We start from the raw sequence: 21579 nt of genomic DNA on the forward strand, positions 1-21579 counted from the left end.
TTTCTCCCATTATCTTGCTCAATCATAAGTGACTAGACATAGTTCTCAGGGCTACACAGCAGGATTTCATTGCTAATCCATTCCAAAGACAATAGTCTGCATGTATTAACCCCAAGATCCCCAACCACCCCACTCCCTCCCCCTCCCCCTTGGCAACCACAAGTCTATTCTCCAAGTCCATGATTTTCTTTTCTGTGGAAAGGTTCATTTGTGCTGTATATTAGATTCCATATATGAGTGATAACATATGGTATTTGTCTCTCTCTTTCTGACTTACTTCACTCAGTATGAGAGTCTCTAGTTCCATCCATGTTGCTGCAAATGGCATTATTTTGTTCTTTTATGGCTGAGTAGTATTCCATTGTGTGTGTGTGTGTGTGTGTGTGTGTGTGTGTATACATCACATCTTCCTAATCCAGTCATTTGTCGATGGACATTTGGGTTATTTCCATGTCTTGCCTACTGTGAATAGTGCTGCAATGAAAATGCATGTGCATGTGTCTTTTTCAAGGAAATTTTTGTCTGGATATATGCCCAAGAGTGGGATTCCTGGGTCATATGGTAGTTCTATGTATAGTTTTCTAAGGTACCTCCATACTGTTCTCCATAGTGGCTGTACCAGCTTATATTCCCACCAACAGTGCAGGAGGGTACCCCTTTCTCCACACCCCCTCCAGCATTTGTTATTTGTGGATTTATTAGTGGTGGCCATTCTGACTCGTGTGAGGTGGTATCTCATGGTAGTTTTGATTTGCATTTCTCTAATAATCAGGGATGTTGAGCATTTTTTCATGTGCTTGTTGGCCATGTGTATATCTTCCTTGGAGAAATGTCTGTTCGTGTCTTTTGCCCATTTTTCCATTGGGTTGTTGGCTTTTTTGCTGTAGAGTTGTGTAAGTTGTTTGAATATTTTAGAGATTAAGCCCTTTTCAGTTGCGTCATTTGAAACTATTTTCTCCCATTCTTTAAGTTGTGTTTTTGAGTTTTTTTATGGTTTCCTTTGCTGTGCAAAAGCTTGTCGATTTGATGAGGTCTCGTTGGTTTATTTTTGCTTTTATTTCTATTGCTTTGTTTTATTTTAGATTCCACAGATAAGTGAAATTATATAGTATTTGCCTTCCACATACAAGTGAAATCATGTAGTATTTGCCTTTCTCTGACTTATTTCATTTAGCATAATGCCTTGCAATTCTGTGGTCACAAATGGCAATATTTAATTTTTTCATTATTATTGAGTAATATACCTCTATGTATATGTGTGTCTATCCATTTACCCATCAGTGGACATTTAAGAGTGTTTCCATGTCTTGCCTATTGTAAATAATAATAATTCAGTAAACGCAGGGTGTGTGTATCTTTTCAAGTTAGTGTTTTCATTTCCTTCAGATGAATTCTCAGAAATGAAATTACTGAATCATATGGTAGTTCTAGTTTTTTTTTAATTTTGGGGGGAACTTTTATACTGTTTTTCATAGTGGCTGCACCAATTTACATTCCCAATAACAGTGCGCAGGGGTTTCCTTTTCTTCATATTCACGCCAACATTTGTTGTTTCCTGCCTTTTTGATAGTGGTTATTTTAACAGATGTGAGGTGTGCTACCACATTGTGGTTTTGATTTGCATTTCCCTGATGATTAGCGATGCTGAGCAGTTTTTCATGTACATGTTGGACATCTGCATGCCTTCTTTGGAAGAATGTTTATACAAATCCTCTGCCCATTTTTTAATCAGACTGTGTTTTTGCTGGTTTGTTGTATGAATTCCTTATATATTTTGAATGTTAGCCCTTTGTGGTTTGTGATTAGCAGATATTTTCTCCCATTCTGTAGCTTGCCTTTTCATTTTGTTGATGATTTCCTTTATTCTGAGGAAGCTTCTTAGTTTGATTTAGTCCCACTTGCTTATTTTTGTTTTTGTTGCTTTTGGAACCAAATCTAAAAACTCATCTCCAAGTCAGTGTCAGAAAGCTTACTGCCTATGCTTTCTTCTAGGAGTTTTATTGTTTCAAGTCTTATGTTCAAGTCTTTAATCCATTTTGAGTTAGTTTTGTGTGTGGTGTAAGTTAGTCATCAAGTTTCATTCTTTTGCATGTAACTGTCCAGTTTTCCCAGCACTATTCATAGAAGAGACTGCCCTTTCTCCATTGTGTGTTCTTGTCATCTTTGCCATAAATTAATTGACCATATACACATTGGGATTATTTCTAGGATCTCTGTTTTGTTCCATTAATCTACGTGTCATTCTCTTTTTAACTGCCAAGAGTTCACACAGTCTTATCATCCTGTCAAACCAGTTAAAACTCTTCATTTGACCATTTCATTTGAATGCCTTCCAAGTATCTTTGATTGATATTAAAGCAAAATATTTTCTTAGTTAATTTTGTGGTGTGGAGGAGGAATAAGTAGAAAAAGTTTAGTTCTCAAAATCTGAGCACATTCCACTCTGTTTCTTTTCCAGTGGCAAAACTGAAGGAGCAAGCCTAAGTGTGATCTCTCCAGTCATCCTCAGCTAGGCTTTGGGCTGCTCATGGAAATGTCATTCTTCTGTAGACGGGCATATAGCAGCCTACCTTGTCCACTGACTTTTCCCAGTGCCAACTTCCCTATCTAGTTTCATCTCTTTTTCCCTGAAATATTCCCTTCTAGTTATGACCAAGCTAATCATAACTCACAGAGGTTTATCTACTCCTGGCAGTATCCCACCTTTCCTGACTGTCCCAGATCACTCAAATCTGCATTAAAACCAGCCCAGCCCCTCATAAGATTTAATAGCTCTAGAGGTGATGAGAAATTGAAGTGGATTCTGTGTTCTAGGTAATCAGGTACTCATAGACCTAAATAAACTAAGAAAGCCATGTTTAATAGACTTTATTTGTGAAAAGGCAGATGATTCTCTGGCTTTTGGATTTACCGCAAAGCTAGGTTTAAGCTCTAAGAAGAGGCTTCACCAGATAACTTTTAAACTCTTCATTTGTCCAGAATTTAGTTGTTGTTGTTGTTGTTGTTTTCCCTGTTTTGTTTAAAGCAAGTGAATCATGTGGTGAGGCATTTTGATAAAAATTGTTTTCATGTACAGTAACTTTGATAGACATAATACACTCAACTAGTAGTTCCAATGGTAATTGCAATTAAGAATCAACTGGTAGGATTTAAAACAAACTGACAAAGCCAGATCTCACCCAGGGTATTTCTGTTAGAATATCAGGGGTTTGGGTCAAAGATGTCATATGTATTTAAAGCGCCCCAAATTATTTTAATGTATAGACATGATTGAGAACCACTAATGTGAAGAAATAGGCAACTAGGAGTAAATTTCTTTCTCCCTTCAGTAATCTGATTACTGAAAGTCAGTATTCCAGATGGTTGATCTTCTTCATTAAAATTTTTATTACTTTTAATTTTTTAAAATTTATTTATTTTTGTCTTTTTGCCTTTTCTAGGGCCTCTCCCACGACATATGGAGGTTCCCAGGCTAGGGGTCCAGTTGGAGCTGTAGCCGCCGGCCTACACCAGAGCCACAGCAATGCCAGATCCGAGCCGCGTCTGCAACCTCCCCCACAGCTCACAGCAATGCCGGATCCTTAACCCACTGAGCAAGGCCAGGGATGGAACCCGCAACCTCATAGTCGGTTTCGTTAACCACTGAGCCACGACAGGAATTCCCAAAATTTTTATTATTTTTTAATGTAAGATATTCACGTTGTTGAATACTTGTAATTTATAAAGGATACAAAGAGGGAAATCCCACAATTTTGGAATAACCATTAACATTTACCAGTTAATTAAAACTTATAAAGAGAAAATATGCTCTTATAAAATTTCAAAATTCCCTACCAGTGTCCATGTTCCTTTCTTCTCAAAGGAATGGAACTCTAAGGTCACTGTGCTGATACTTCACTTAGGGTATATCTTCCCTAAAATTTGGCAACATTAAAATGATCAGAGCTATAGGAACCATCTAAAGCAAGTGGGTTTGGTGACCATCAGAGCAGAAGCTGTGGCAGGGCCACCAGCTGGTTAATAGGTACTGTCACATAACTCCCAGTTGATGCTGTTTCTCTTTGAAGTAAGGTGTGCAAGGCAGAGGCAAAAAGGTGGGAAGCTTCTCATCTCCGCCAAGCCTTGATAGCTTAGTCTCTTTAAACCTCCAACTAACTTATTTACTTTTCTGTAAATTCTTTTTAGTTTAGTGACTTAATCTTTTTTCACTTCCTATTTTGCAAAAGCCTCACTTACAGATCCTTGCATGATTTTCTACTATTAAAGAAGCTGTGTGAGAAGGAAGTTTATACCAAGTAGGTTTGGGTGGGGAACTTTGTTTAAATGTGTGGATTATCTGTATCACCTCTCTTCCATGACTAGAGGGTACAATTATTTCAAGTGCACTCTACACTGAATTTTGGAGTGGAAGTGGTATTGTCATTTTTAGATATTGAAAACAAAACCTTTGTTATCTTAAATTTTGCCACTTTTCGGAAAACACACTCAGTTGCCTTATTACACCGGGTTTTTTCTAGGAGTGAAACCCAGAGTGATGAAAGACACTGTCTCTACTCCCTCACGAGTGACCCACAGGGATCAGGAATGGTCCGATGCTGAAATTGCCAGAAAACTGCAAGAAGAAGAAATTTTGGTGAGCAAACTTTAATGTAAAATTTTAGGTGAATCAGTAGGTTTTTGTGAATTGAATCAATCTTGACATTATGTAATAGGCCTTATATTCCTCTGTTTGTTGAGAAACCGATACCTTCTTTAGGGGTAGAAAAATCAGGACAATAGAAATAGAGTATCCAGCAGTTTTACTTGCTGAGTAAACTTTAGCAACAGAATCCCATATTCCTGTGTCTCCTTTATTGAGTTCTGATCATTTCCTAGGAATCTGCTCTAGAATTTGATAAAAATAGACTCTGCTCTGACCGATGGAAGTATACTGATTATCAACTTCAGGGATGTTAATCACATCTAGTTTCAAATACCAGTTTATTTTTATGTAATTTTTTTTAATGGACAGGATAGATTCTAATAAAATTATACTTTTTTGTATTTCCTATACTATAGGCTATCCAGGTGGACATGAGAGCAGCTCAAGTCGCCCAGGATGAGGTGAGTTCATGTTAGTTAATTTGTTTAGCCCATATTCTTTGGAAATATCCCAGTAACCTTCTGCCTACAACATTGCTGTCAGTGATGTTGCATGGATTTTGTTTAGGAAATCGCTAGACTTCTAATGGCTGAAGAAAAGAAAGCTTACAAGAAAGCCAGGGAGCGGGAGAAATCATCTTTGGACAAAAGAAAGCATGACCCTGAGTGGAAGGTAGGGTCTGTCTCTTTGTTTTTAATTAGAAATGAAATTAGAACTGAAATGAGGAGTTCTCTTTTAGGGTAACCTCACAATCTATTTAGGGTGTCCAAATCATCTGTATGGCCTTTGTGATTTTGAATTGTAAAAGTTGTTTCACTGTGAAAAACCGTATTGAATTCTTGAAAGTAACCTATGTAAAAAAGTTACTAAGATTGAAAACCTCATTCCCGCCATTTTAAGACCAACTGAGATGCAGGTGCCTCTGGTTATGAACAAGCTTAATTTTACTCTGCTTGCCTTATAGGAAGTATAGTCTTTTCACATGCTCTTTAATTTCCACCATGGCCGTCTCCTCTTCTCTTGACTTCCCCTGTGTGCTTGTATTGTCCTTCTTTCTTGATCAGGCACCAGCTGTCTCTCTCTCTGCTCTGACATCACTTGATCCATAGCAAAGTGACAACTGTTCTTATTACCAGCAGTCATTGCTTATGAGACTGTCTAGCATGAGCTTGAACTGTTACCTTCCCCTCATTAATCAGACATCGTAGACCAAGGAGTCAGCGACTGCAGTTCATTCTGCTGTAATCTAACTGTTGTACGTAGTGATTGCAAGTTCATTTGAACAGATCTTACTCATTAATAGTGACTGTGCCCAAAGCACCACTCTGGACGTACAGGGAAAGACAAAGATAGATTTTCGTCATAATGATGTAGAGAGGAAGACACACTAAAGACAGCTAGCAAATACAGGGGGTCAAGCTGGCTGAAAATGCATAATGAAAAAAACAACACAGGTGCAAGGGTGAGAATTCATACAGTGAAGGCATTCAGGGAGAGTTTGCAGCCAGGGTGTGTATCCATGATAGGGTTGATGTTTAACACTGTTCTCCCCCTCCCTCCCTCTCTCAAGACAGAATCCTCCCATGGACCTCTGGTCCTATCACAATCCCAGCATATGTTTTGAGAATGAAGACAGTCTAAAAAGCAAATGGAAGTATTATTTCCATGTTAAGTATTTATACTTATCCCCCTTCTTTACCTTCTTAGTAACTGAGGATTTTTCCTTACAAACGTATTTCATTTTAGTAGAAGAGTTCCCAAATGCTTCTGTTACACAAATTAAGGTACAAGTAATTGCCCAGAGTTACTCCAGTTCTTTGTTAACTCAAACTATGATGGAGTAGGTATTTTTAAGATTACGAATCAGGAAAGGAAGAGCAGGGAGGCCAAGTATCAGGACTTCTGTCATTTCTAGATTCTGTAACTGATGCTAGAATAGTTTCTGTCCTGGAAAAGTGGGCATGAACTATGCCGTAGTTTCTGGACTTGAAAATGATCATCCCTAAGTTAGATGATCAGAAATAAGTTTAAGAGCTTGAAGCTAGATGTCATAGGCCCTGGGAATCCACCAATTCTGTTACCAAATCAAACTTGGGTCTGCTTGCTCATGCGCAGTGAAGCCAATTTATTGACACCAGGCTGTGGTGAAGGAAAATGCAGTATTTGGTGTAGTGCACCATAAAAGTGGTCCCGGACAGTTAGGACTGCAAAAACCCAAACTCACCAGTGGGTTTCAGGAAAGCATTTTTAAAGGCCAGGTGACAGAGGTACATCTTAGGGTATGTGATCAGCTTATGCACAGTTCTTTGATTGGATGGTTGTGAGATAGCAGGGTGGTGTCAAAAGGTTAACAGTTATCAGTCTTCAGGCTCCAGTCTGCCTGGGGGCCATGTGCTCATGATCTTGAAGTAGTTAGTGTCTTCCATTTGGTGGGGGTTTTCCCTCGCCTGTGAAACCACTCAGGAAATGTACTCCTCAAATATGATTAGCTGGCTACTTTAGAGAGGAGCCGAACAGAGGATCTGGGGGAGGGGTCTGTCCCTCCAAGGCCGGATGGGGTCCCGCTCTTCTCAGTTGTCAGCTGCCTTGTAGTGTGTGGGTTAATAATGAGAGGCCAAGCATACCTCTGGGGGGGAGCATGTTTTTTGTGTGTTTAGCCCACTCCTCTGGCTGCACTGACAGCCTGCAACATACCTTCCTGACTCTAAATTTCTTTGTGTCTGAGGGGCTGTATTTAAAAATATTGTATGTTGCTCAATTGGATGTAAGCAACCTGAAATTACTAAAGGAAAGTTTGGCATCATTTAGATAATTTATAAATCTAATCTTTCTCTGTTTGTTGTTTTCTGTATGTGTGTGTTTTTCTTTCCTTTTTCCTTTTTTTTTTTCCTCTATAGCCCAAAACTGCTAAATCAGCACACTCAAAGTCAAAAGAGAGTGATGAACCTCACCGTTCTAAGAATGACAGGCCAGCACGGTAAGATGACAACTGAAAAGGAGAGTGAGGAACTTGATTTGGGGGCAAGTAAGGGCATGTTAGCTGCCTGAGAAGAGTGTTTGTTCCCTGGAGAGGAGATCCAAAAATCTGTAAGACTATTTTTTACCGAAGATAGTCTTGCAGGGCTATTTTCAAGCTTTGTTTCCAGTTTTAAATTGGATTGAACAAGTCAGATCAGGAAGATGGGGAATTTTACAGAAGCTGGGATATTGGACAAAAGATGTGCTTTATATTAGGACCAGTTCTTATCTCTGGATTCACCGAATTGACTGCCATAAGCTAAGAAGGAATGAGAGTAACCATTTTCCTAAGTAAAATCCCAGGTTTTAAATTTTTACTGAGTTTCATGGTCACATTGGTGCGTGCCTGACATTTACACATGCCTAAATTCATTTCTGTGTGAGTCTCCAAGTCGTAGGCAAATACCCATTTGAGTCATTGCAGACTATTCTAAATCCCACTAGATCAAATAGCTGTGTCTATGGTATGTATACTTTCTAACTTCTCTCAAGCAGTATTGGTCATGGTTATGGAGCAACTACTGTTTTTCTACCTCGAATTGTCAACATATAAGTCTCAGGGGAAGGAACCTTTATTTTTTTCTTTATTGCTTTCTGTTGCTTTTCAAAGGAAAATGTGATTGGAATAGGAAGAGAGAATATTAAATAGAAAAGACAAAAGTAACACTAAATCTGGCATTTTGAAAACTCTAAGTAGTTGAAACCTTGTATTTTGATCCTGTTTGTTAATAATGTATTTATTAATTATTAAAACATAAACTTTATCACACTGAAAAATATACATGATTATTGCCACTAACTGCTCACACTTAAAGTGCTAGACTTGTTTCCTTAAAGAGAATATATTTAGTGTCCTTAAAAAGCCATAGTCTATTTTTAAACCCAGGGGTTTTTAGAAGATAAATACCTTTCAGAAAATTATATCAGGTTGTAAAGCTTTTAGGGCATCAGTAGTGTAGGTTAGTCTTTCTAATTGTATAAAATTGGTTCTTCTTAAAGCTTTTAGTTAAGTACCTGCCAGATGTCTTTAAAAGCAAATTTTAGACCTACATAAAATTTAGCTTTATTCATCTCCCTGCAACATCCAAGTAAAATCAAAGTAACTGATCTGTTCTCAGTAGGTAAATAGGTGTGACTTATTATGCTTTTTTTAATCAAGGGAGTTAAAATCATCTTTAAAGTTATTTTGTAGTCTTCAAAGTCCTTGGGCTTTTTAGAACACTAAAACTTCAGCAGATATGATAGAACAGTCTGGAATGGCTGCTTAAAGGATTTATTAAAGTTGAAAACAAGTTTCTGGAATGTAATACATGCTCTTAAAAACATTTGATAGAATGAAAGAATGAATAACCAGATGATCCTATGTTAAAAATCACTATGGCAAACGAGTGAAAAGTGGCCTCTGCCTAGTAGAACTGAAGTCTTTGACTCGAGAGGAATATTTGTCTTTAAAAGTCATTTACAGAAAGATGATATGATATATGACAAAACAAAAATGAATTCGAATTTGGAGTTCTTATTGTGGCTCAGTGGGTTCTGAACCAACTAGTATCCATGAGGATGGGAGTTCAACCCCTGGCCTCATTCAGTGAGTTAAGGATTCCACATTGCCATGAGCTGTGCTGTAGGTTGCAGATGCGGCTGGGATCCTGCCCTGCTGTGGCTGTGGCCAGCAGCTGCAGCTCTAGTTCAGCCTGGGAACTTCCATGTGCCACAAGTGCGGCCCAAAAAGCAAAAATTAAATTTCAAAAAACTACTATTTTATAAAACCTATATTTTCATAGTTAAAACATAAAGCCTGTTATTGTGTCATAGATATCTTATTCAACTGATATCACAATGTGTGCTTTCTAGTTAGCATCCGTGTTTCCTCTTTCACATTTAATCCTGGTGGAACTGGAGTTAGCTATTTGTACAGAAAGAGATGGTTTCAAGGATTGAGAAACATGGCACTTCCTAGATCAAGATGTTTATTGCTTCAGTGCAGTAATAATAGTGGCAGATAGGGAACAAATTGTCATTTAAAGCTTGTAATAGAGGTAGTCAGAAGTCATTTTCTTTGCTCATTATAATTTTTATGCTCTCTCTGAGGAGATGGAGAACCAGTTGGCAATCTAAATTAATTCCAATTCTTCGTAATTGGAAAATTTTTCAACTCAAGTTCCAAATTGTTTTAACTATAGTATTTTGTATTAATAGTATTAATTGGAATTTTATTTGGATTTATCACTTAGAAAATGTAGGGATTTTGTAAATCTTACTTAGTTCCTACATTATTCTTCTGAATGTGAAATATATTTGTCTCCACCTATTCATTTATCAAATATTTATTGAACACTCTTATAACTGCTCAGAACTCAAGTGAGCATCAGTCAACAAAAACTGTTTCCTATTCTTATGAAATTTACAATCTAAACAGACAATTGCAGAAATCATTATTTTGATTGTGTTGAATGTTATAGATGAAAAGTACAGGTTGTTAGAAGAGTAGAAGGAGACACCTAACCTAGTCTCTGTGTCTAGGAGGGCAGCTTTTATTTATTTTTTGCTTTCGTAAGGCCACACCTAAGTCATATGGAAGTTCCCAGGCTAGGGGTCGAATCAGAGCTACAGCTGCAGGCCTACACCACAGCCACAGCAACACCAGATACTTAACCCACTGAGTGAGGCCAGAGATTGAACCCACATCCTCATGGACGCTAGTCTGGTTCGTAACCCCCTGAGGCATGACACGCACTCCCTAGGAGGGATTTTTGAAGAAATGACTTCCGGTTGAATTCTGAAGCATATTTGGCTTTATCACAAGCTTAAAGATGTAAATCATTTCATAGGAACAGTTGAAAACAGATACCCTAATATATCAAAAACTACAAAACAAACTAGTAGCTAACAAGATTTTTCCAGCTGTGGATATGAACACCCTTAACTTTGAAACAGCTATATCCAGTGCAACAGACAATTTGGTGGGACCCCTGGAAGCAGTAAGCCAAGCTTTGTTTTCCATGTACCCCAAAATTGAACACAGCAGCAAAAGAACTGAGGGCATTTTAGATTGATTTGCTTATCCTTATTGGGGAAACATAGAGGATTTGTGGGCACCCTGTGCTTCAGTTCATACTTTAGTACCACTTTCCTTGGCGGTGAGTTGATGATGAGGCAGTAAACAGGGAGTTTTTTTGACAGCACCACTTGGCTTATTTTTCTCTGGTTTCCGATTGCCTAATGAGGATAATTAAAATTTCTACAAAATAGATTCTGCCACCCTGATTACCAGTTCTGTTTTCTTGGGCCTAAGTTACTTCTTTAGTTAACTTTCTTAGTCTTGGAGTTATTGATTGTTTTGTCCCAACTCTTCCTGCCAAGCCTTATGTTACCTTTTAAAGGTGAGCATTATAAATGCCAGTGGATAATGAAAGGAAAACACTTATTTAATTTCTAATATTTTTTCAACAAACGGTTCAAAAGGAAAACAAGAAAAATACCACGTTGTTTGCTATGCTCATATTAATCATACGTGTGTAAAAATGTATGAAAGGATAAAAGTATATGCCATATACCATTTGAAAATATGTTACGCGAGTGTATGTCTGTGTGTAAGGTTTTGAATGCAGATAATGCTGCTGATGAAAACACACACCTGTGTTGCAGAATATAGTACAGTAGTTAAGAGCACTGGTTTTGAAGTCCAGTTGAGTTTGAGGCTGGCTCTGCCACTTGACAATAGTGTGAACTTGGACAGATCACATGTGGTCTAAGCTAATCTAACTCTAAAATATGTAGATGATAACTACCTTGCACACTTGTCCTGAAAGGTAATTGAGATCGTCTCTGTGTGTAGAGTCCATAGCAGAGTTCTCAGTGGATACACAAGTATCCCTTGCTGACTTCTTCCAGACAATGACTACCTAAGGAGAGACCTACTGCTAGGGTCGGGGTGAGAAATTGAAAACACTTGTCTTTATTCCTGTATAACAGAACCCATTGTACCAAACTGACCACAACTTCCCAAATTTCAGAATGCTTTTGCATTCCAGAATGTATATTTACGCAAAACATCCTACAACATGGTTGTATATTTAGCAAATCTTTACCTCATCTGGTTCCAAGCTTTAATGCAAAATTTGAGCAAACCTTTGGAAAACAGCAACCAAAAAAAAAAGGAGAGATTTTCTTATACATCGTTAATAAATGCCAAATGTTTTTAAAACTCTGTTATATAATTAAAATTGTAAAACGTTTGGAGTATTAAAAATTTCCCAATGTTTTTTAGTTTTTGTTTTGACGTGAGAGTTGCAAATGTATTACTGCCCTTTCCTTCTCTAAGCTCTACTCTGCCACCTAGTGGTGTAAGGAACTTTGCTCTGAATTTTATGGAGTTTTTTAAATTTAATTTTTATTTAATATTGGGGTATAATTGATTTACAGCATTGTATTAGTTTCATATATACAGGAAAGTGATTCAGTTATACATATACAGATATCTATTCTTTTTCAGTTTCTTTTCCCATGTATGTTATGACAGAATTTGAGTGGAATTACTTGTGCTATGTAGTAGGTCCTAGTTGATTAATTTATATACACTAGTGTGTTTATGTTAATCTCGAACTCCTTATTTATCCTTCCTCCCCGCCAGTGTTCTCTCTCCATCCTCCCTTCTGACCTGCTGCCCTCTCTCCCTTACTTTCTTCCCTTCTATCCTTTTATTTCTCTTTTTCTTTATAAAACCTACCAAACAAAGTATAGTTCTCATTAACGGCACTGAACACATCTCATTAATCTTTGTTTCTCTAGCTCTTAGCACAATCCCACGCACATGTCAGGTGGTCAGAAAATATTTGTTTTTTTGTAGCCAGGAGGTGGGGTAGAGGGTGCTGTTGGTTAGTTGGTTTTTGTCCGCACCAGTAGCAATTGGAAGTTCCTGGGCCAGGGATCAAACTCAAGCTACGGCAGTGACAACGCTGGATCCTTAACCCACTGTGCCACCAGGGAACTCTAGAAAATATTTGGATTTATTGAGTTATGGATATTAAAGAAGTTGTAAGATTAAATAATGTATCCAAGATTATGCAGCTGGCCAGAACTAACATGAGAATTTGAAAATATTCTGGCTTTGTATTTCTACCAAAAATGTTTTTACCAAGTGATCCAATGAGAAGTGGAATTCTAGCCATCACTACTAAGAACATCTCTTTAAATTCTGACTTCCTTCAGGCCACCACCACCTACCATGACAGATGCTGAGGATTTGGATTACACTCATTTTACAAACCAGCATAATTCCACACGTCACTTCTCAAAGGCAGAGTCTTCTCATAAAGGTAAGAAAAATATATGTGGTCATGTTTAAGATCTTTTTAATTAATCCTCATGCTGTGGTGGAGCAATCAGATGCTGTCGGATAGATCATTAGAGTACAAAAATACGTTATCCTTCCTCTTAGCAGGCCACTAGGTAGTCTTCATTTATTAAAAAACAAAAAGATTAAAAGACAGAAAGCAAATCTTATCTTAAATAGCATGCAAAATTTTCTGTGTACAGTTAGTTGATCCTTGAACAACACAAATTTGAACTGCACAGGGGTCCATTTGTATGTAGATTTTTTTCATGAAATACTACAGTACTGTACTATCCCATGTTGGTTGAATCTGCAGATGCTTATACAGAGGGCCAACTATAAATTATACATGGATTTTCAACTATGCAGAGGGTCAGTGCCCCTAATCCCCGAAATGTTGAAGGGTCAACTGTATTTGCATTTTCTCCAGGGAAAATTCATAGCTTTTCTTGACGGTGTCCCCTACTTAGATCTACCGGGCTTTTTCTATCCTAGCTCATGTTTCCATCTGCCCATGACTCTATTAATTAGACAATAATAACACACATACACATGTCACACAAAACTTTTATGCAAAAGAAAAATGGGGCAAAGAAAATGAGGGAAAAAGAAAAGAGATCTAAGTTGGGACCAAATCTTTAAAGTGAAAGGAGTAATCAGTCTAGTTCCTCTACCAACCACATGACCTTATGCATTCACTTACGTGTATATATATTTTTTTTTTGCTTTTTGGCTTTTTGGCTTTTCTAGGGCATATGGAGGTTCCCAGGCTAGGGGTCGAATCAGAGCTGTAGCCGCCGACCTACGCAACAGCCATAGCAATGCGGGATCCGAGCTGCATCTGCGAACTACACCACAGCTCCCAGCAATGCCGGATCCTTAACCCACTGAGCAAGGCCAGGGATCAAACCCGCAACCTCATGGTTCCTAGTCGGATTCATTAACCACTGAGCCACAATGTTCACTCCTCACTTATGTGTATTTTTATGACAATCCTAAAATGAGATAATGAAAATGTAGTTTCTCATTAATTTGATTATAATGGTGTCAACATTGTTGGAATTATGTAAGTTAAACTTATGAAAGCAGATTGCAACAGACTTTACAGGTATTAAGTGTTTATTTTTAAAGGTTTTTAAAGATTTCTTAGGTGATGTTTTCATTATCCTTTCCCAAATCTAATGATAGCTTTCCCAAACTCACATTTTCTTCAGTATTACAAAATATCAATGTACCAGTGTCACTCCAGACTAATTAGATTTGCATTTCTAGGGGCGGAGTTTTCCAGACATTTGTATTTGTTAGAAAGCTCTCCTTTTGCTCCTATGTCATTCTGACATTCACCCAATGTTGAAAATAAGAAGACATTATTTAAAAGAAGAGATTAATCGGATATTATCCGAACAACACATACCCTGCAATTTTTCCTCTGTTGGTAGCCTTTTCACCATCCCTGGTTTAACTGGAGAAAGCCCAAGATTTCCTTTCTCAAATCATATACATGCATTACTTTCAGGAGGTACCTTCCTGTCCTTGATATACCTTTGATGCATATTATTAAAATTACACGTATATTCTGAATATAAATATAGTCATCCCTGGGTATTCCAGATACCTCCAGGATTTCAGAATCCTCTGATACTCAAGCCCGGTACATGTAATGGCATAGTATTTGCATATGACCTACACACATCCTTCCCTATACTTTAAGTCATCTCTAGATAACTTATAATACATAATACAGTGTAAAGGCTATGTCAGTAGTCGCTAACACATGGCAAATTCAAGTTTTGCTTCTTGAAACTTTATGGAAAAATTTTTCCCGATTATTTTTGATGCATGGTTGGTTGAATCTGTGGATGCGAAACTTGTGGATATGGAGAGCCGACTGTATTCTTACAATCAAGAGCAAACAAAATATGGACCACTTGAAGTACATAGAAATAAAGATAAATTATTTTACGTGAGCATGGAGAAAAACAGAAAGTTTCAGAGATTTTTTTTCCTTAATTGTTTTTCTCCTTTTTTCCGCCTTTCTCCAGGTTTCCATTATAAGCCGTGAAAACCTAGGAATCTGCCTTGAAAACAGACTCACTGTAGCAGAATTACTGGATAATACAAAATGCATTCCATGCTTATTTTTTTCCTCCTCTATTTTGTATTCCTGGGATTTTTGGATCATAAATACTTTTCATTCATTTGAAACGTTTTGGTTATTCCTGATCACTTGGGCAGTACAAGAAAATCTAGCTTCTGAATATTGACCACCTCTACGCTGCATATACTTTCTGGGATATAGTATCTCAGAACTCTATAAAATGCCATTTTTGTTAGGTATGGAGGATTGCCATCTAGGGAATAGACTTTATTTAGCAATTGTAATTTTTTGGAAATAATGATCCAAGTAAAATGTAATGTTTGGATGCAATGCAGAATAAAAGCGCATAAGAAATAGCTTTATTGGGTACTTAAGTGCATGATATATTGAAAGACAGAGTCTTTTGCTCTTTTTACTCTTCAGGAAAAGAAATCACAGTCATAAAGTATTTAAAAGAAAACCTGTAGTTTGAAACATGTGACTCTGCCTACTAGGATTGTAGAGGTTTTGCGTATCCTTACACACCCTCCTGAGAACATTGGCCTAGATGTCTTTCTCTAACTCTGCCTCTGCCATTGCTTCCTCAGTAGCAAGGCTTTCTGAAGCCTCTGGACATTGGACCATTTAGTAGTATTTACTGGCAAATGAAAATTAATTCTATGAAATTTTAATTGAAGTCTATGCAAAATCAACTGAAAGTGAAAAATTTTCTATCCCTTCTCTTACTTTACGTTTACAAAGCCAAAGGAAATGCAGTTGGGATGATGTTTATATAAATCACGAGTTGGTTTATGTAAACCATCATTCTCTATGGCTGTTGATTGAAATTTTCCTCTGGTCTGAAAAACAGCAGTATTTTAGTCGGCAACCTCTCAAAAATATTTTGTCTCTGTCAGTAAGCAGATTTAATTGGATATGAAGTCGAAGTTGATAAAGAGGTTCTTCTTCCAAATATTTGGTTCTGCCCATTTGTTAATGACACATGGGCATTGGATTTCTTTGTGTCAGACCTTTAAGTCCCTCCTTAAGAAATCTGGAATTTTTTTTCCAGCTCCTAACCTCATGGAAATGTTTCTTTCCCCATACTGGTTAACATAGGTGTCAGTTGCCACACTGTATATATAAATACTATCCTTTCAGGTGGACTTTCTATTGTTTTTCATTGTAGGAATCTCACAGTGTTGGCATTTTAGTGTGGGGTTGGTTTAGGAAAGAAATCTGTAGGTGACTTGAGCAAAAGTTGATAATCCATTCTTTTCCCACTGGGAACTGCCTTCTATTTGCCTTATCTTTTCCAGAGAGTCTTTAAACTGGGGCCGTGTTCAGGAAGCTCTTTAGAATAGTTTCTCAGAGTGGATTTGGGTTTTTCATTTTGAGAAAGATCTTTAGTTTTTGGATCATATAAACTTAGGTAAAACGTAGATAAGAATTAAGTTTTTTCAACAAAGAAACAAAAACCCTTAGGGATGTAGTCATTTTGGAGAAATGGGGAAGAAGAAAACAGGACTTGGAATGGCCAGGATGAAATGAATGAGGAAAAATCTTGATCGAAATAGGCAAGGCCAGACCAAATGGAGGTCCTAGCCTTAAATTCTAGAGGGTGGTTTCAATATCCAAAAGTTAGGCATTGTTGATTTATAGTAATGCTGTATTTTTCCTTGTCTGCCCTGTGATTTTGCATCATGTTTTTAAAAAGTTTTTTATGATAGCTTTAAAGAAAAATAAAAAAGACAGTGTATTTTTATTTGAAAATCAGACAAATGGGCAACATCATTTGCCATATTTTTATTTTATAAATGTTTATTTTTCTATCTCATACAATGATTAGTTCTTACATTTAAAATTCTGCATTTCACTTGCCTCCCATGTACTACTTTATCCAATCATATTTATTATTATAAAATGCTAACTGGATGTATTTTACTCAAAAAAATGTCTGGTCACTTACCACATACCCAGGATGTTAGTGTTTCAACTGTCTTAGTGAGTGACCGAAGGTGGTATTTTCCCCCTGACACACAATTCAGCATCTGTATTGAAAATTTGTTATTTTGTTTAAGGTTTTTAAAAGATTAGAATTTTAAAATACTTTAATTTAATTTTATTTTTTTGTAAAGCAAACACTTTTTAAGAAGTTTCAGAGGAACCCTTTCCCTGTGAATGAGACAGAAATAAAACTCAACCAGTTGCATTCCTCTTCTTCTCATTCAAATAATGTAATTGTTATCTTTGAGACTCTAAAAGCAACTAAGAACTGTATTTTAAGGAACTGCCAAACATTCTTCACTGTGTGCTGTGCTTTTAACTTTGTCATTTTTATATAAATACGGAAGCATTTATTTTGTTCCTGTTCCTGCCGTAACACACGCAATTTAATTTTTAGACCCACAATGTGTTATGCGTTGGTGTTGTGATGTAAACTAATCCTTCCGGCCTTGGAACATTTTTCCCTTTCTATAGCTCTGTTCTCTGGAGGCCAGGCTCCATTAACGTCAGTGTTGCTGAATGAGCACAGTATGTTATGGAGCCAGTATGTTAAGGCTACTGAACCTGTACACCCCTTTATCCCATCCTAACTTTTTCTAAGTCATCGCCTGCAAGTAAGGTTAGATAGGGGTCAGATTAAATGTTCTGGATTGAAAAAAATATGACTCTTCTGTCAAACTATGGTCACATATAATTTTCCTGGGAGACTACATAGTTGCTACACATGCTTTAAAATAACATTGCAATTTTTACAAGGTGACTTTTGCATACCATTGCAGTACTGTTTCTCAAGTGACTTAACAGCCAGCGACAGACTAATGAACTGCAAAAAAGACTATGCTTTTTGATCATAGAGAAGCATCTAAGTTAGAAAATACATGGATAGATGCTCCTGGGAGAAAACCTTTTTAGAATGACAGTGGCCACTTGGATCTAGATCAGCCTATTCCAAAATGTGTGACCTTAGGCCTTGTTGCCACTGAACTCACTCAACAAAATGATGAACCAGACCTATCTCCCCCTTTTCTTCTCTACTGTGGCCTGCAGCTGAACTGGATGATAGATAAATCCTTTGCTTTGTCCAGACCTTCCCTACAGTATCAGGACTTTCGGTATAAAAGTAATTAACTTTTAACGGATAAGTGTTTTTCTTTAGTATGTCACATGTTCTGTGAATTTTGTCTCGTACCGAATTACTCTTTGGGAGCACCTGATAGAATAAGGTGCATTCAGTTTGCCCCACGTTAGGCCTTGATTTTTAATGAGTGTTGTCTTTGCACAAAAATCATGTTGGAGAATACCAAGATTATTCATTTATGTAGTGAAAATTTTCTTGAAAGATAACTGGTGATCGGCTGTAATACCTTTGGCCTAATAAAGGCGCTTGCATAAGCTTTCTGAAGGACTGGGAACAAACTAGAATTTGCACTCAAAGGCTTTTTTCCCTTTCGGGAAAACACTGTAGGTGTTGGGAACATTAATACAGAAAGGGAACACTTCAGGTTGCTTTCACTGTTACATAATACACCATATTCTGATTGGCTTTTTAGAAATAAACATAAAAAAATCAAAACTTACTCTCTGAGCAAAAAGGGGAAAAAAACCATATTTTTCAAGTACTTTGTCCATTGCTTGCTGCTCAGAATCAGAGGAGTGATTAGATAAAATGACCCCATTTTTTCTTCCTATCTGGTGGTGCCTGAGAGTCTTAAAGCCATATTGTTTATCTTACTGTTGATAGGATCCTCTTTTCTCCCTGGTCCATAGTAGGTCACCTGCGCAGGGAGAAGCAGACTGGAGACTGTCACGCACAGGCCACAGTGTCACCCGAAGTTCTCCTGCAAGGATCTCTTTTATCCTTGGTGACGTATGAGATTATTAAAGGGAAGAGTTGAGGCTGTTGTTGCTCCTGCCATTTAACTCCCATTGGAAATGCTCTAACCTGTTTCTAGAGAAGTCACGAAGGAGGGGGTAAAGTAGGAAATTCTCACCTCTCCAGAGTCACCTTTCTTCTGAGACCTGCACTTTATGCCAGTAACATCCGCGAGGAGCAGCATTGCCTTAAATTAGTTTGATTCCGACCAGGGTGCACGTACTGTATTTCCTAGTTGTGAATGACTGTTCACTCTCCTTTGAGATATAAAATTTACAGGTGAGCCCCAAACATCCTTGTCATCCGAAGCTTTGGACCACCTCCCTCTGGGCTGTGGGTGGCGTAGACACCGATAGGTATGTCATTTCAAGTTGCCTCTCAGTGTGTGGATGAGCAGTAGTGTGACCAGAAAGGGTGGTAGTAGGAGAGGTGGAATTTCCTGACTGGATTCTTCAGATAGTCACTTCCCAAATACAAACTGAGGGGAGACTGTCCTCCTTTTCAAGAGTGACTGTTGAAGATACTTCCGAGGGTTCCATCATGCAGTGAAGGCTCGTGTTACTGTTTTCTAAGGATTTCACCAACACTCTTGTGTGCTGAAATGCATGCATTAACAAAATAAAAAGAGAGAGAGAGAGAGAAAACCAGAGGCACTCACTCTCCGTTGATGTGAAGAGTGTTTCTATTTTATTACTTTTAAGAGAAAATCTGAAAATCGTTTACTGTGCTGGGGAAGACACCAGAGTGTTTTTCAGGGTTTGTATTTGAAGCCACAAACTGACAGAATCATCTAAGTAATCATGTTGGTTTATGGGTCGTGTCTAGGCCTAAAAAAATTCTCTTTGCCCTTAAGTATTTGTAAACACTGCCTAGAAAAATGTTTGTAGTAGACTTAAATGTTTTGTGTATTCTCGGTAAACTAGAAGTGTGTTTTTCTCTCTTTTTGAGTAACTTTTCATAGCACAGGGAGCCAGCACTGTGCTGTTTTCATCATTTCATCATCTCTGCTGGACAGAATAGGTTGTGTAACTTAGTGCCTCACGAGTCATTGCTGAGGTTCATACAGAAAGAAGGGAAGAATTGTAAGACAGGGTTTGCATGATATTTCATTCACAAAAGAGCAAGGATTAAGAACAGTATGGAGAAGACAGGAGAATAGACTATTACATGTCATATACTTGGGATACGTGTTCGTTGTACTGAGTTTCAGACCACAGTTGCTAGCAGAGCTTCTAGCTGTTTAGTGAAATTTTGATGTCAGAATTTTTAAAATTTCTTATTGAATTATTCTCTGAAACCCCCATAGGCTATAACTTCAGCTTTTGCCATAAACTGAAAACCAAATGCCTTTTCTCAGCTGCAGCTGTATTTTCCACCTGCCTCTGAAAGGCAGCCCAGTATTTAATTCATGAAGTATTGCGGGAAAATAGCATATAAAAACAATGTTCCAAAAAAGAGAATCCCCTACGATGTGGTTTTCCTTAAGAATTCATCCCAGCACAGTCTTTTATTCTGAAAGGTGCTGAATTATAACATACAAGAGTTTGCTCATATAAATCAAGTTGCTCAGGAAATTGGGTGGTGGTGTTCAGGAGGTGGTGCTCTCATTTGTCTTATAATCTGGAAAAGTACTCTCTTGAGAGTGAGAGTGAGACTGCACAGTACCCAGATGGTTTTGGATTTTTTGGTAAGAAGTCCTTTGGCATTTGGAATGTGGATGTTTAAAAACCATGTGAAGTATTATCCCCATCTGTCTGTAGCCAAGCCCCAGAGGGAAAGGCAGCTTTGAAATAGTTGCTTCATGGAGCTGAACAGAACCTTAATGGAATAGAGTGGCCTGTCTGAGGACAGAAAACCAAGAGGCCACCTCAGACCTCATGCCTACCTAGAGATTAAGCAAAACTGTGAGGGACACTATGGATGCCTTAAAGGTGACTGATGTCGGGTCCTGGTGGGTATCTGTGCACCTTTCTGGACGAGCTGATGGAAACAGTCTGACTCAGTTCACCTTCTTGCAGCACAGGTTCCTGCTCGTGACCTCATCAGGGAAAGTGAGAAACAGGGTGCTGGGGACTCTCTACGTCCTGGGAGGTTGAGGTGGCCGTGTCATTCTGACTCTCCAGCACTCAAGCCTCCTTTCAGTGCCAGTTACACATCTACATTAATTCATCTATGCAAGCTTGTGTTTCAGTGCTTTTTTACACCTTATGTCCCATTTCATTCTTTCAACATCAGGTTTAACATTGGTATTATGAATAATTTTTAAACCAAAGTTTTGTGTCGGTCTATGTGCTTGTTCTCCTGGATGGCTTGAGGCAAACACCAATCTTGTCCTTCTCTCTTAATAAACTCATCCATTTGTTATATCAGCGGTCTCTGTCTCGTGTTTTCTTTACTGCATTCAAGGACTTAGAAGTTCTGGGAATATTCATTTGTTTTTTCTTCTTTGCAAAATATAGCCCTTAATAAACCTTTGTTTAATAACTGTAGTATTTTCTCTTATTGCAATTCCATCTGCTTCCTGTAATGTGCCTAGGACATTAAAATTCTCAGTAAGTACTCCGGAGTCTAAATCGGCTAGAGAAGTAGTTTTAGTTTGTGTGTAGTGGTTGGTGGCTCAGTTGATG

General features: G+C 37.8%; 1 protein-coding gene across 2 annotated transcripts in view; it reads left to right on the forward strand.

The window, feature by feature from the left end:
* The window catches only part of CCDC50 (coiled-coil domain containing 50), a 71582-nt gene extending 50264 nt beyond the window's left edge, over positions 1-21318 (forward strand). For both annotated transcript variants that reach the window (XM_047788811.1, XM_047788820.1), the window contains 6 exons: positions 4518-4633; positions 5059-5103; positions 5210-5314; positions 7540-7619; positions 12872-12978; positions 15038-21318. In XM_047788811.1, the coding sequence (XP_047644767.1) occupies positions 4518-4633; positions 5059-5103; positions 5210-5314; positions 7540-7619; positions 12872-12978; positions 15038-15057 (473 nt within the window). In that variant the 3' untranslated portion in view covers positions 15058-21318. The remainder of the gene's footprint in view (positions 1-4517; positions 4634-5058; positions 5104-5209; positions 5315-7539; positions 7620-12871; positions 12979-15037) is intronic.
* Positions 21319-21579: the final 261 nt, after the last annotated feature.

Source organism: Phacochoerus africanus, chromosome 1 (genome assembly GCF_016906955.1).
Source record: "Phacochoerus africanus isolate WHEZ1 chromosome 1, ROS_Pafr_v1, whole genome shotgun sequence".
Classification (NCBI taxonomy): domain Eukaryota; kingdom Metazoa; phylum Chordata; class Mammalia; order Artiodactyla; family Suidae; genus Phacochoerus; species Phacochoerus africanus.